General features: G+C 43.0%; 1 protein-coding gene across 2 annotated transcripts in view; it reads right to left on the reverse strand.

Annotated features, from left to right (window-relative positions):
* Positions 1-15,137, reverse strand: part of LOC139337324 (suppressor of tumorigenicity 7 protein homolog) — a 49,212-nt gene extending 34,075 nt beyond the window's left edge. For both annotated transcript variants that reach the window (XM_070971869.1, XM_070971868.1), the window contains exons 1-2: positions 14,731-15,137; positions 2,756-2,791 (exon numbers count right to left, since the gene is read on the reverse strand). In XM_070971869.1, the coding sequence (XP_070827970.1) occupies positions 2,756-2,777 (22 nt within the window). In that variant the 5' untranslated portion in view covers positions 2,778-2,791; positions 14,731-15,137. The remainder of the gene's footprint in view (positions 1-2,755; positions 2,792-14,730) is intronic.
* Positions 15,138-15,666: the final 529 nt, after the last annotated feature.

The following is a 15,666-nucleotide window of genomic DNA, read 5'->3' on the forward strand; positions in this document are numbered from 1 at the left end:
AAATATCAAGATTTGGATCATTGCTATGGAAAAATTTTATTATAAAATAATTTAAGTTTCACATATGAAAAAACAGCAGATAAGGTCAGTCGGAAGATTGCAGGAGATCAGTAGCTCATACAGTTTGAGACGTTTCACTTTGAGGAATAATTTTTAATGTGGGCTCCATTTCCTGAGACGATTTCACCGTCTCCAATGAAGAAAACTTTCTAAATGTGTCTGAGTTCATTTCCTGTTGTAGTGTTTGCTGCTTGGAAATAAACTTGGACCCAAGCTGTTTTCTAGCAAAGCAATTCCAAGGAAATAGCCTATAAAAGGGGCTCCACTTACCTCTGAGTGTTTCAACAAATGCTGCTGAGTTTCTGACCTAAACCTGAATAGTTGAACAGTATTGTGATTTTGCCCCTTTCTGCCAGAGAAATCTCAAAAAGCTATGAATGAATTTGCACAAAGCTGCGTGGAGGGAAGAAACTGCTTATTTCCCATGAAAATCTGACATCAAACAGGCATATATTGACAAGAGTGCTTGGTGGTGACATTTGCCGGTAGCACAGACGAGGTGTGATCTAGTTTAAACAAGCAACTGAGGGACTGACTGTGTTTCAGATAATACAGCACATGTACTGTACACACCTCTAATTGGTGCGTTTAAGTATACTGTTGTGGTCACATTGAAAGTACCACAATCAGCAACTAAGTTTACTACAGGGATGAATAATCATGGAAAGACAGAATTGTTGACAGTCAACAATCTAAACTGTAAAAAGTTCTTTATAGCTTGTGACCATCTGCCATGAACAGCCAATCAAATAATAACAAATAGAAATACGAATAGGAACGACTTTGGAATTGTTTTATAACACTCTCTCAAACTAAATCCTGTGAACGTTTAATCATTGGTTCACACAATCTTCTCTGTATGTTGCATATGCACTGTGGCTGTGGTGCTGCACCAGTAATTTAGTTTTCCATTAAAATAGTGCGCTGTCATGATTTTCTAGCACACCTGTATCAAACTACACGCATGATGAAATGAGGAAACTTAAGAGCCATCTGCCAACATGAGAGGCCACTGCCAGATGAAAAAAAAGGTCACAGATTCACAGATAATGTCCATTAACAACTACACATCCTGCATATATAAATTTAACATTCCAGAAAATATACTGAATGATCACAGAGGTGCAAATTAATGTCTACTTTGCAGGTGGGCTCTATTCTTCCTCTTAAAGTACTTTAAATCTCTCAAAATGCTTTAGAAGCAACATAATCCCATGCATAATAAGTGCACAGGCTGAGCATGTCTGCATCTATTCTTATACTATATTCATATTCTTCCATTCAATCTTTTATTATTCAGTTCCAATCTTTGCAAAAGCAACTATCAGCTCAAACTGATGTTTTAAACATCTCAGAAAACTTTAAAACTGAGCACACATTTTGAGGAGCTCACCCTACGCATACTGTTGAATTTGGCATCATTCATTCTCTGCTACAGAAAGACAACGTGTAAAATAACAAGATCCCTACAATTCAAAGATTTCATCAAAAGAAAGAATGTTTCCAAAAACGCTCACTGAAAATGTACACAAAAGACCCAAGAAGCTGAAAACACTGAGGACAAGCTGCTGTCAAACTGAGTAAAAGCATCAAGTTTGACCCTCAAATGACCTCAAATTTTGGCAGGAATTCAGAATCTCAGACCACAAGAACAAGACAACCTGAGCCAGGTGAAACATCTGATTTGATCTGTACCAGGCCAGACTTCCAGATTGCTCCACGGTGTCGTCCACTCAGCTGCACATTTCATAAACAAAGACTACTGCTCAGAGGAGAGGTGGTGCATGACAGCTCTCTATCACTGTAAACAGCCAGGATGCTAACACAACACAGTCTGTGCTGCTGCCGGTGTGCACGCTAGCTCTAATCCGACGTCAAAAATAAGTTACTTTTGGTGCTGACTTTGCAGCTGTGGCCGAATCAATTACATCAGCTCAGACTTCCTTGAAGAATTGAGCAGGTAGTGGAGTGAGGCATCGTGGTACTGATCAAAGTGAAAGGTGTTCTTCAGGGTGGGGTAGAAGAGACGTCGGCCCACCAACAGATCAGCACTATAACTCTTCTGAGGGAAGTTAGAAGCTGCACACGTGCACACATACATGCACAACAGCAGGACGCTATGTTAGCTTTTGTAGCATCTATGGCTTGAAATGCTGGCGTTCGCACCTTACAGCACTCAGACGGAGCTGGAGAACAAAGACACAGGAGACTGATGCTTCTAGAACGATGCAACTCCTGCGAAAGCATCCATCTTCTGACGTGCTTACTCACTCACACGCAAACATGCACAGAGACACGCTGTAACAGCATTCAACCGGCACGCCATTACACTCTAGAGGACTGAAATAGATGCAGAGGGGAGATGATTGCATATGCACACACACACACACACAGTAAGGCCACGAGCGAGAAAATGCAAGACAGGCGGTAAGCTCAGTGTGACCAGCTAGCTTGTAGTGCCGACCCTCCGTGCTAAAATGGTAGATCCCAGATTTCTCCCCATGCAGTCTGCCACCAGCAACCATGGAGGCAAAACAGGAAGAAGAGAGGATAGGAAAGGAGGGATGCAGGAGCAGAGGAAACCTAGTCATTTCCTCTTCCTCCTCTCCTGCTGATAAAACACACACATAAACATAAAAAGGCACATAAACACAGACAAACACAGAGGAGGCGTGAGGATGTTGGTGGTACTTACATGAGGACTCTGTGCCGAACATGGCTGGGCCGGGAGCTGTGATGGAGAGGAGGAGGAGGAGGAGGAGGAGGAGGAGGAGGAGGAGGAGGAGGAGGAGGAGGAGGAGAAGAAGAAGGAAAGAGGGGAGAGAGAAAGGGTAGGGTGACAGGGAGCGAGAAAGATGGAGAGGGAGAGAGAGAGAGGGGAGGTTGATGAGCAGGCAGCTACACAGCGGGGGTCATCAAAGCAACACAATGCAGCCAGCCGGCCGTCGCTGCCTCCCAGACGGCCAGATGCCCCAGCTCCACTATCCGCCGCTGCTTTAAAAGCCCTCCACACACACACACGCACGCACGCACGCACGCACGCACGCACGCACGCACGCACGCACGCACACACTCAGCTAGTCCGGCCGCAAAAAAACAAGAGGCCTTGCGGATGATCACATCAATCATTAAATGAATAGAAAACAAAAACAAGTAGAAATCCTTCACAGCCAAGGAGAACTGTGGTCAAATCCAGACACAGAGATGCGGTTGTGGCTAGCTATCTCATCTCTCCTCTCTCTGCAGTCTATATCCTGCTTCTCATCCTCTCCTCTCCGTCACTCTCTCACTTCTCATTCCATTGTAGGATTTACTAATGGAGAGAGAGACGGGGGTGGGGGGAGGCTTTCCCAGGGAGAGGAGAGAGAAGGGGGGAGTGAAAGACTAAACTAAAAATCTGGTGAAGAGCTGCTGCCGCCGCTGTAAGACAATAGCTATGCAAACAGAGTGTGACGTCAGAGCAGAGGAGGAGAGAGGGAAAGAGCTGTAAAAAGACGGACTGACTACTGCTGCCAGATGGAGGTGGAGGCAAGAAGGGAGAAGAGGAAAGAAATAAGGAGAACAGGAGAAAAAGGGAGGACAAGATGGAGAGGAGGGGAGTGCGAGACAGCAGAGGAGAAGAGATGGAAGGGCAGAAGCAGAACAGGGGGTGAATGAGGGAAGGAGGGTAAGAGAAGGGGGGAGATGTGAGAGAGGAGGTACAGTAAGGGAAAGATGGAGGAGGTGAAAACAAAAGTGACAAAATAGAGGGAATGAATGAAAAAGAGAAAAGGGGGAGGGTAAGATGGAGAAGGGGGGGACAGATAAAGAGATAGAGAGGGGGAGGAGGAAGACAGCTGGGGCTGAGGGCGCACTGAAGAAAAAGAGAGGGAAGCGGGCCAATCAAAATGGTTTGTCTACTCCAGAGCTGACGGTCACACACACACACACACACACACACACACACACACACACACACACACACACACACACACACACAGAAAGGAGCACTGGGGGCTCTGCTGCTCTGCTGTAATCACAACATCATCAGTCAAACCTTCACAATGCTGTGAAAATACAACGGAAAACTATGGAATCACATTCTGTCACGCATGTCATAACATAGCATCTTTGCTCTGCATATTATAGAAAAACCATTGATAACGTGAGGTGCTTTAAACTAAGTGGAAATAATAAACTAAGTGTCCCAGACTGCACCATCAGAATCATTTAACACCTCATGCATAAGCAAAATACACTTCATGTACTGTGATGTATTTGAATATGTTTCCATCCACATGGTGCATACAGAATTCATTCTCCATCATGCAGGTTCCTGACAGCAGAAACATTAGGGCTCGCCTCCATCACTAGCATACAACCTCTCCACCAAGTGCAAATCAAAACAATCAACCAACGTCATGAGAAAGCTATTTGTGCGAGTAGCGCTACATTAAGCTCAGGGCGAACGAGCACGTAGACGTCAAACGGAAGCACAAGTCAGGTAAAGGGAACACCTGACTGACATACCAAAACTCTTTAGATGAAACAACTGTAACTATCAATGATTTGTATGATCTGCACAGTATTTTCTCCATTAATCTTTTAGTCTCTGAAAGGTTCAAGAAAATAGTAAAAAAAATTGGCATTCTCAATTTCTCCACGGTGATTTCTTCAGTCTGCTTGTTTTGTCTGACTAACAGTAAGATCTTAAGATATTTAATTTCCTGTCACATATGACAAAGAAAAACAGAAAAGGATCACATTTGAAAAGTTGGAATCAGAGGCATTTCTGCCTGAGATGATTAATCAATTATCAAAATAATTGCTGACTAATCAGCTAATCACTGCAGCTCTACTACTGTACACATGTTCCACAGCCACTGTATTTAGGACATCTAAACCCTTGTGAGATTTCTAAATCTAAATGATTCAAGTTTTTCTGCCTCTTTGGGGATGCAAGGACACCCTGACGTGCCTGTGGTGAACATGTTTCAAGTAATAAGTCTCATTACTGATGTACACTGTAAAACTTTAATGCCTGGAGCATGAAGCCGTTAAATGTAGTGAAGTGCATACATGACCCAGTAACTGTGCACCAGTGGTGCAGACGGGGCCTGCTTTAAGCATATGATTGGGTACAGTGGTGAGTCTTTACAACAGCCTGCTAACCTAAATAGATGGGAGGTCAGCTAGACGCCCGTGTGTCCCCCCACTGTGAATGGGTTGAAGCCAGCTAGCATGTGGATTAGCTCAGCCGCTGAATAAAGGAGTGTGTACCGATGAAGGCCTCTGTTCTTTAGTGTCTCATAGCCTCCTCCTTTTCTCCCCAAATCTTTGTCCTTCAAGCACAGACAAGAGACCCCTTCTATACTCCTGCTACACTGCAAAACATTTCAAATATATAAATTAGGGTCTTACCATCAGGTTTTTTGGCCCCAAACCCAATTAAGGTCCTTTAATATTGGTTATCTGCTTATATTTAACATATATTTCATGAGTTGATCCAAATACTAAAGGTTGTGGTAGGGCTGGGCGATAAAACGATAGCGATACGTCTCGTGATAGACACGTCATCAATATCAATAAAAAATGCGTTCGATAAAACATTCGATAATTGGTTGCATGAACAAAGGCACTCGCTCTCAGGTAACTGAGCAATGTAGGGAGTAATCGCTAATCAGTGAGAGAGACACGCTAACACGCCAATCATATAACAGTATCAAGTTCGGTTGCGCCATCGCGTTGTCTCGTGTTTGATGCTCTGCGAGGACTGAGATGAGAAATAGAAAGCGCTGCAGCGAGTGAAGAAATTGTCAATAAAACAGTCAACTCGCCAGTATGGCAGTTTTTTGGATTTTATAAGTCGGACCGTAGTCAGACCAACGTGGTCTGTAACTTATGCAAGACTGTCGTCCCCACCAAGACCGGTAATACCACAGACTTGTTTAACCACCTCAGCCGCGCTCACTCTTTGGAGAGCAGTCGTATTGGCCGACGTCCAACAACATCAGCAACCGCAGCACCACTGCACAAGCAGCAGACCACCATGCAGAGGTATCTGCTTCAGTGCCTGATGACAAATCATCTAAAAGGCACGAAGACATAACGGAGACAGTGGCATATCATATAGCTAAAGACATGCTTCCGCTGAGCACTGAGGAGAAGCCAGGTTATAAACCATCTCCTTCACGTGTTTTTTTTTTTTTTTTTTTAAACACACTTGCAATCGCACATCAGCTTGTGAACTTCCTGCACTAAACCTGCAGAAAAAAAACTTCTCAGGTTTCTCTCTGTTTACATTTTTACACTTTTTTTTTTTACACTTATTATTTGAGTGTTTTCCATGGTTGTGTTGACATTTGCTTTCCTTTCTGCTTTGATAGCTGAGGGGATTATAATCAGAGGAAGGTTCAATTTAAAATAAAAATGGTTAAATCGAATGTATTTTTCTCCAGGTCCTTATTGTAAATAGGTCATAAAAAATATCAATAATTATCGATATCGACCGATATAAAACACTTATATCATGATAGAGTTTTCAGCCATATTGCCCAGCCCTAGGTTGCGGTTCAAAAATCTTAAATTATTTATATACAATATGACGATATATTCAAGGTTCACAGAGAGAGAATCTACTGAAACTGCCTGTCTGGTGCAGATGTTATTATAACAGGATAATTTCATGAAATGAAGCCACGCTTTAGATCCTTCCTTCCTCTCTGCCATGACTCCTGCTTGTTACAAGTTTCCAGTGTTGATGCATGAGTTTGACTCATTTGATTAAAGGAACCGATAAGCTCGTTGGCATAAGATTCTGATGGATCGGACAATTTGGATCTGATTCTCAACCGGAAATGGTTCTCCATCCCCATCTCTATTGAAAAATGCACCAAAATGTCTCACTCTGTTTGTACTGCGGCTACGCTACCTGTCACTGCAGCTTCTGCCAAAACACCACATGCTTCCCTGAGGAAACACATGCAACCTGTGTAACAACCTGTGCTCACAACTGTTCTAATTACTCAACTTAATTCACAAATTTTAGGGCTGAACAAGCGCCCACATGGCACCACGTTTTGACAGAAGACTTTTTCTGATTTAAACTAATTTAGTAACTGAATAAACTAATTGGACATCTGGCAGCACAGAGTGCGCTTCCCACTTCAGAGCATTGGGCGGTTTGACCATACAGCAGTGGCGTAACGTAGTTTCAACAGGCCTCAGTGCACGTTATTATGACACTCTACTGGACGCCAGTTACTAGTTATGAAGCACTCGCATATTGTCTCATCACATGATCAAATAGAGACACTGGACAACACCAACCTACATATTAGTGTATTTTAGTGATGGTGATCTGAATCACTGGCAAGTGCCCGTTCCATATTGTTGGAGGGTCCACTGCACCTCAGTGCAATCCCACTGCCTGCACTACCTCCCCTTTTTGGCAGAGATATCACATGTCCTGCATCAACATCACCTAAAATTCCTTGTATGTTTATTGTATTTGTTCCATAAAACATTTGTGAGATCTGTCATACAGAACGAGAACAGAGGAAGCATCTTCTGAAGACTGAGGAGAGTGAAGAGCTCCTCGCTGTCAGCTTCAGCCTCTTCCTCTTCGGTCAAAGTGTGTTTGAGTCACACATTACCTATGGTTACACACCCTGGCAACTGATAATTAGGATGCAAACCCATTGCCATAACAGCAGTGAAGCCCAGGTGAATGAGGGTGATAATTGAGTCAGACACTGAATAATGGAATAATGCTGTCGTTCAATAAATGCTTCACTTGAAACAGTGCTCCTCACTGCCTCTCCTCGGTGGAAGTGCATTCATGAACCGTTTATTCCCGAACAATGTGCACCTCACCCCGCCCCCGCTTCCATCACAAAGTACCACCCCGAAAAAGCATCTTCTCCTGGTTGCTAGGAAACTGAAAATAAGTGCGAGAGGAGTGTGGCCATCCTTCACCAAGAGGAAAAATGATAAAAGAGGAGGAGGTAGGAGGCGAGGGAGAGTCTATTAGAGCGGGCCACGCAGAGATACTCCGCAAGACTTGATGTTGGCACAAGTGTGTTAATAATGAGGTGAGTGGAGGTGCGAGCCATGAAAGCAGAACATCACAAAAAACTATTCAAGACTGAAATATGCTATCTGGCCAGTGTGCCATCCCATCCTTGACTTACGTTACAAAGACTCAGGACTGTTACTCATCACACATGGATATTCTGAAGGAAAGCTAACAAATGGGTGCATATGCAAACATATTCAATGGAAGAAGAGAGAGGGAGGAAGAGCCCTTTGGCCCTCAGACCATTGTGTTTGGCACCTCCTAAAATTCACAAGCCTCTCTCAACATTTCCCAGCTGAACAGATTTTCAGATAGGATTGCAACAGCGTGAGATTTTTAGGCTCAGAATTATTTTTTTTTCACTTTATCAGTAAATGGTATTACAAAAGTATATGATGACCCTTAAAGGAATGAAAACAGAAGGTTTTTTGGGGGGGGGTTGAACAAACTTTACTGACATCTCACAAATTATTCTGTTCTGACAATCATGAACTTGATATAAAAATTTCTTTTGATAACACAAATACAGCAGAATTTGATGTTGTAGATGAGCAAATCTACATGTACCATAACCATCAGTTTTCATAGCACGGTACACTGCTGTAACCCTATTTTAGGAGATGGCCAGGATCCCAAAATTGTGGCAGGTTTCCCACCAGTGTTTCTGTTTGAGTTGACAAACCACCCAGCCGGAGGCATATTTTCTGGAGGTCAGATTTGCATTTAACTGGTGGTCATTTCCTGATCTGATGAGAATGAATTTACAGCACTCAAAGCCAGCTGGTGTGAAAAATGGACTGTGCCCACAACATCCACTGTGCAGACAACAGCAGGGATTGGTGGTCTTTTGATAAGCAGACAATCATCCCCCCTGTTTCCCTTTCAGAGGAACCAGAGTCTACCACAAAAGGAAGGTCTGACAATCATGAACTTGATATAAAAATTTCTTTTGATAACACAAATACAGCAGAATTTGATGTTGTAGATGAGCAAATCTACATGTACCATAACCATCAGTTTTCATAGCACGGTACACTGCTGTAACCCTATTTTAGGAGATGGCCAGGATCCCAAAATTGTGGCAGGTTTCCCACCAGTGTTTCTGTTTGAGTTGACAAACCACCCAGCCGGAGGCATATTTTCTGGAGGTCAGATTTGCATTTAACTGGTGGTCATTTCCTGATCTGATGAGAATGAATTTACAGCACTCAAAGCCAGCTGGTGTGAAAAATGGACTGTGCCCACAACATCCACTGTGCAGACAACAGCAGGGATTGGTGGTCTTTTGATAAGCAGACAATCATCCCCCCTGTTTCCCTTTCAGAGGAACCAGAGTCTACCACAAAAGGAAGGTCTGCGAGGCTCTGATTACCTCCACTGGGTCACAATCATTCAGCTAACTGGGTCAGGAACACTGCCGCCATCACTGCTGACACCAACTGGTCAAAGTGGGGAACTGTGCGTCTTCAGCTACCAGTGCTGCAATTACTACTTCACCAATGCATGGATGACCAGTGAAATCAACTGAATTACAGTCTACTGATCTGCTACAGAGACATTTCGGCATGAATTTTACAACAATAAATCAACACAAACCTATCTATCTGAAACTAAAGACCAAAGTTCCTTTATAAAAATGTGCTGCAACAGAATTACATTAATGTGTCACGCTTGAGCAGCACTGTCTGCACCGTCAATAAAAGGCTTCAAAGACAGAAACCCACTGAAGTGAATGCACAAGAAAAAAAAAGTTGATAAGTGACAGGAGCAGTGGGCTCAGCTCAGTCAGATGCAGGAGGGATGAATTCATTTCTTCTCATTTTCTATCCACGATACATTTGATAAGACAAACATTGTCTCTTTTCCCCACAGTGTTCTGCTTCATAGTCACACAGATAAGTAGTAATACTTAAATCCAAACTGAACAAGGATTGCTCAGGTTTAACTAACATAGAGCCTGAACAAAAAGGCCACCCACTCTGACTGGAATGATGTAAAATTACCCAACAAATGAACAAAAAATGACATGCACTGAAAAGACTGGTCACCACTGGTCTCAGTATAAAAGACACAGTATCAGCAAGTGTAAACCACCAGCTACACCAAACACAACTTCAAGGCCAGAAACAGAACAAACCTGATGAGTGCTTGAGGACTGTCAGGTATTACACACATTCTACTTAATTTCATCATACAGTTTGTATAGATGCAAATATGTGCAGGCAGTCAAATCTGGAGAAGTGCATTGAAACACAAGCCAGTGGACATGTCATCCATCAAACTGTCTCCATATGCAAAGCAGGAAGCTGCGATGAGGAACAGAGCATGGGGAAATAACATCACCTGACTGCGGCTGTTAGCCTTGTCTGATTAACTCATCTTTCTGGCATGTAACCAACCAGTGTGCAGCGCTCACTTTCCATTGTGCTACTGGGGCCAACACCTGAATTCAGAGTTACTATAAGGTAACTTATATATGGGAAAAGAAACTTGCAAAACCACATACATCTGTAAAATGTAGGATGTAAGCTGCTGGACAATTTGGTAGCAAGACGTCATCCTCTGAAAGTCAAAACCACTGTGAAACACATCGTGCCCTTGCTTGATGAACTGGTGTATCTGACAGGGTAGATCAGATATGTATTGTACAAAATATTAGAAATCTTCCTCTAACTTATCCACAGCTCCCTTTTGCACGTCCCACATCTTAACGTTGTCCAAGCTTTAATTAAGTCCTTTCATGTTTGTGAGTCTCTAAGCTTCTCCTTATCACCCTCTCAACTATATATGTTTAGTGAGGGGAATTCATATTGGACAGTGGCTTTTACCTGGATTCCCCTCAGCACTGTGTGTTTGACATATTGTTATTATTAGTTAGAGTGCCGACGTAGCAGCCGTGACCTTTGCCTCACTTGGCCTGAGCCCTCTCTGGCATGGCGGGTCTGATATTAGAGGGACGGCTGTGTGGGCTTTGGAGTGTATGCCTTGAATTACCACTTCGGGGGCCTCAAGGTGCAAAAGCCTGAAGAGTGATCCAGGATTTCTGATGTGGATGTTCTCAATTGGTTCAGCCAATGAAAAGCGGATGGAAAGCAGACATTGATTTTAGAGTTTTTCTGGGCAGGGCAGGGCAGGCTGCCCTGTCAAAGGTAGGGCAAACATTTCTGGCTGAGATCACATTACCAAAGTTGTGCACAGGTTCTAAATAAAGGTTCCTGACTGGTCTGATCTGGCTTTGTGGTGAATGAGTGCTGTGTCTGTGTGTGTCACATCATTCAGCTGACTCAGAGGGTTCCTTCATGTTCCTCAGTTTTGTACAGCACCTGGATTTTGGATTGGCCTATGTCAGAGTTCAGTGTGCTGTTTGAAAATATTTGTCTTACTGCACTGAGACATGTCAAGAAAATCTTTTCCAGGCTTATTTGTGTATTCAAAGACCATTCAGTGGAAAGACCTTGTTCATAGCACTGAGGCATAGCTGCCCCATCCCAGGCTGGCAATGCTGGAATTTTTTAGCAGTAAAATTTCTATAGGAAAAAAAAATCAAGTCTTCAAAGGGATTTTATTTCTGGTGCATGAATTCTCTGGGGGATATCAAAGCTGGGAAACATGCCCTGCAGAGTCTGGCAGAACCCAGATACAAGTTATCATCAGTGGTCTTCCAGACAGAGCTGCCAGCAATCTCCAGAAAAACACAAAGACGTGTCATATGCCATTTCTTCAATTACAGAACCACTCCAGTGGTCACAAAGGCTACTAGCAGCTTGAATGGGACAACAAAATGGATCATAAATAAAGCTCTGACCTTTTGGTCTTGTGGCTGCACGTCAAATTATAATGCTTATTCCAGCATCCGGGACCACTCATTTTCAGCAGCTGAGCTCAGCTGAGTTCAGTCTCCACCTTAGAAATTCAGTGTGATCTTCAGGTGGAGAGATGCACATGCTAGTGTGAGAATTTGCCACATGGGTGATCATTTATGCAAAACAACCTCTGCTTGTGAGCATACAGGATGCAGATGTATTGTTGTCGCCAATATGATGATGACGGTGGGTAATGGTACAGTTTAAGAACGCACACACGGACATGTGCAGGCCGTGTGATCTTGAGTCCATCAACATGAAGACAGCTCTTCGTCAGTACGCCATGCTTTACTCATCAAATATTTTTGCCTATTTTATCTTTATCAGAGTAGTGTCTCAAGCTGTTCCCAGTTTTCTTTTATGCAGTCCAGCAATTAGTCATGGGACTTATAGACACAGTATACATTTGGTACTCTCTGTAATCTCAAGTGATGAGTCATGTGACTCATCGATAGTCTATATAAAAGGAAACTGGAAACAACCTCAAACACCGCTCTGATAAAGGTAAGATAGTTGAAAATGCTTGGTGAGTAAAGCCTGGTGTGCTTGATCAGATGTTGTGCAACACTTACAAAACAACACACATACAAAACAGAATGTGATCATTTGCTAATCCTTTGTGACACATACTCGATTGGAAACAGCCCAAAGACAGTTTTTTTAATGTTTGACCTCATCAGTTTCTTTGATATAGATATGCTTATTCTGAATTTGATGCAGCAGAATGTTTCAAATAAGGTAGGACAGGAGCAACAAAAGTGATTTCAGCATTGACTAAAATAATTGTGATTAGGATTTTTCGGGCAGCCCTAACAGTCGCCTCAATTTTTTGATCACATAACATGATGCAAGTAAAGGACACAAGTCTTGCTTTATTCCCAAAAGAGGGTCTGTCTTACTCATACTCTTAATTAAAGCTATTGATATTGCTACTTCGGGTGTTTGGCTGCGACAAGACCAGGCAAGTTCTCTGGGGTGCCAAAAGTCATTCTGGGAAATGCAAGAAACCACTAACTAAACCAGAATTAGAGGGAAGGTGAAATAAACTGCAAAGAGCTTTGAGGGGGAATCCAACAGTTCAAAGATCATCTATTTAGTGGCAAAGGTTGAGAGGGGAACTAAGAAAAAATTAAATCAGTCATAAATACAGGTGTTACGGAGGAAGAGGAAGCGAAAACATGTTATCAGTCTAAGTCACGCTGAGTTTAAGGTCTGTCACATCGGGTCAATCAGGGTCCAGGAATAGCTGTGGCTTTTCAGTTACATCCAACATGCCACTATGAAGTTACCTGCAATAATAACAGCAGCACAGAGCGACTGCCTGTATGTCAGTAGTCAAATCATCAGCAAGGGCATGCTGAAACTAAACACAGCCAAGGACAAAAACTGTGTTTTGCTTTAATCGCGTGGCATCATAGAAATAATGCAGCACACCGCCAATGCATATTTATCCTCATTAACATACACATTACATGGTACAGAAGTGCAACATTTTGCATATCAGCAGTGCTGCACAGTTCATTTGACTATGAAAATCTACTGTTGGTGTACAGTGTCAAATATTTACATATTGTCACACCAGATTTTGACATGCAAGATAAATTTTTCTACCTGCTTTAATACCTGATCTATAATTTTTGAAAGATCTTTGACATCCAGCACACAATCTATTCTATATATAAATTCATCATAAACTAAAGAAGAAATAAGCTGAGCCGAAGGTGATTTCAGACCCTGCCCAGTTGTGTAGGTAGTTTTACGACTGTGCAAGGGTAACTGCCAGGAAATGGCCAATGATAATAATGATGTATGCTGTAACAGGGCTGCCAATATAATCATAGTTCAAGAACTCAGCGATAAAACTTATAAGGGTTTTCTACTTTCAAAAAAAGATCAAAGGCTACAGTAGCATGAACACTGTATATTAACACCTGTCTGTGCAAGAGGTGCCAAGGTGAGAGTCTGCAGCTCGAGTGCCACATTAAAGCTGACACACAAACCTCCAACGCCCATGTTTTTTGGTTATGACTGTTCAGCTCCAACACACACACACACACACACACACACACACACACACACACACACACACACACACACACACTAGGTTTAAGACTCCTCCACTCAGCCTGCGTGCACAAGGCTCTCCTGCCCTCTCCAGCTGGAGCCAGCTGGCTTTCTGAAAGAGCACATTCTTCCATCTGCTGCTCGGCACACAGTCACAGGAGACTCATCACTGGCTGCATGGAGACGAATAATGCCGACTGAACCACAGAGCCCACACTAACTGCCCAGCAGAGGTAAACACTTGAGGTCCACAAGGCTAACAAGCACTAGGAAACCTGGGATCTAAGTCACAAACGTTGAGTTTGCTTAAAATGCATCCCTAGCAGAGGCAGCTTCCCTGTGTTCACCAGGACACGACTGACATAAACTCTGGAGTACCAGGAGAGATGTACTGATCCATGATGGAGACTTTTAAAAACAATTAAACGCTCTGCTCTCATGAGTTGGCTTATGGTGCCGGGCAAGGAAAACTAATTACACCGTAGCTTGGAACATCCTATCGATGCTCAACAGTGCATTTAACATTAGCCCATAAAGGATTTCCATTTAAACTTGGCTAAGTGTTAGCCGTTCACCCTGCTAGCTAACTGCTAACTGGCTAACGTTTGCAAAACATCAAAAACTTTTGAAAAGTGGACGCGCCGTAGCGCGGGGAGCCGTTAAAGGGACGTGTGTGAGAGAGCTTACCTCAGTTAGCGTACGTGCGGAAGCCGGTTAAATCCTTATCCGTAGGTAGCATTTCTTCCACCAGCAGTTCAACATGTGTCTGGTGTTATCCAGCAGCGGCGGACTGTGTAGACGTGTCTGCAGACTGTGCTGGCTGGCTAGGGTTAGCTAACAGTTACCAGTTAGCCACCGGCTCGCTAACCTGGACGGTTAGCTCCCGCCGCCTCAAGATGTCGCTGTCACCGGTTTACCTGTAGCTCAAAGCAAGTTTTAACCAACAGCGACTCAAAATGGATCATGTAATATATTATCATTATTTTAAGCCGAATTAAAATGAAAATAAGAAAACATGAATACACGTCCGTTAATATTACGCCACAATAAGACGAGCATTGGCGTCTGGTCAACTGTCTAAACTGCATCGTACTGCGCAAGCGCACACCAGACCTTCCTTCTAACACCTGCGCATGCTTTGCTTCTATAAGATCATCATCACGATATGGCTGATAAATCCAAGAAATCTTTGATACTGCACGGGGAACTTGTTTTCAATTGCACTGACATGTGATGCCAATAATCAAGATTTTGGACTCCCAGGTGTAATATGGAGACTTTTCAGACAGTCGAATGAATGAATGAATGAATGACAGCGACATCTTTCTTACCACTTCGGATCATTTTTTTCGGCCACACCAAGAGCAGCTCATTACTCTGAAGTGACTGATTTCACACTGGTCTGTGTGTTTGTAGCTCTGCTGTCATGATCAGAGTTCTTTGTCAGTCAAGTAACTTTCCTGACATACCAAGCAGTGACGAGTACAAGCAGTACTTGTACTACTCAAATCTGATCCTGAGAAAGGTGTGTCAAAGGGCAGATTTTCCATAAAAATTAAGCAGTTGGATGACACAAAAACTAATGTTATCGCCTATTTTGAAAGCAATGACATTATGACGCTC

Source organism: Chaetodon trifascialis, chromosome 10 (genome assembly GCF_039877785.1).
Source record: "Chaetodon trifascialis isolate fChaTrf1 chromosome 10, fChaTrf1.hap1, whole genome shotgun sequence".
In the NCBI taxonomy this organism is placed as follows: domain Eukaryota; kingdom Metazoa; phylum Chordata; class Actinopteri; order Chaetodontiformes; family Chaetodontidae; genus Chaetodon; species Chaetodon trifascialis.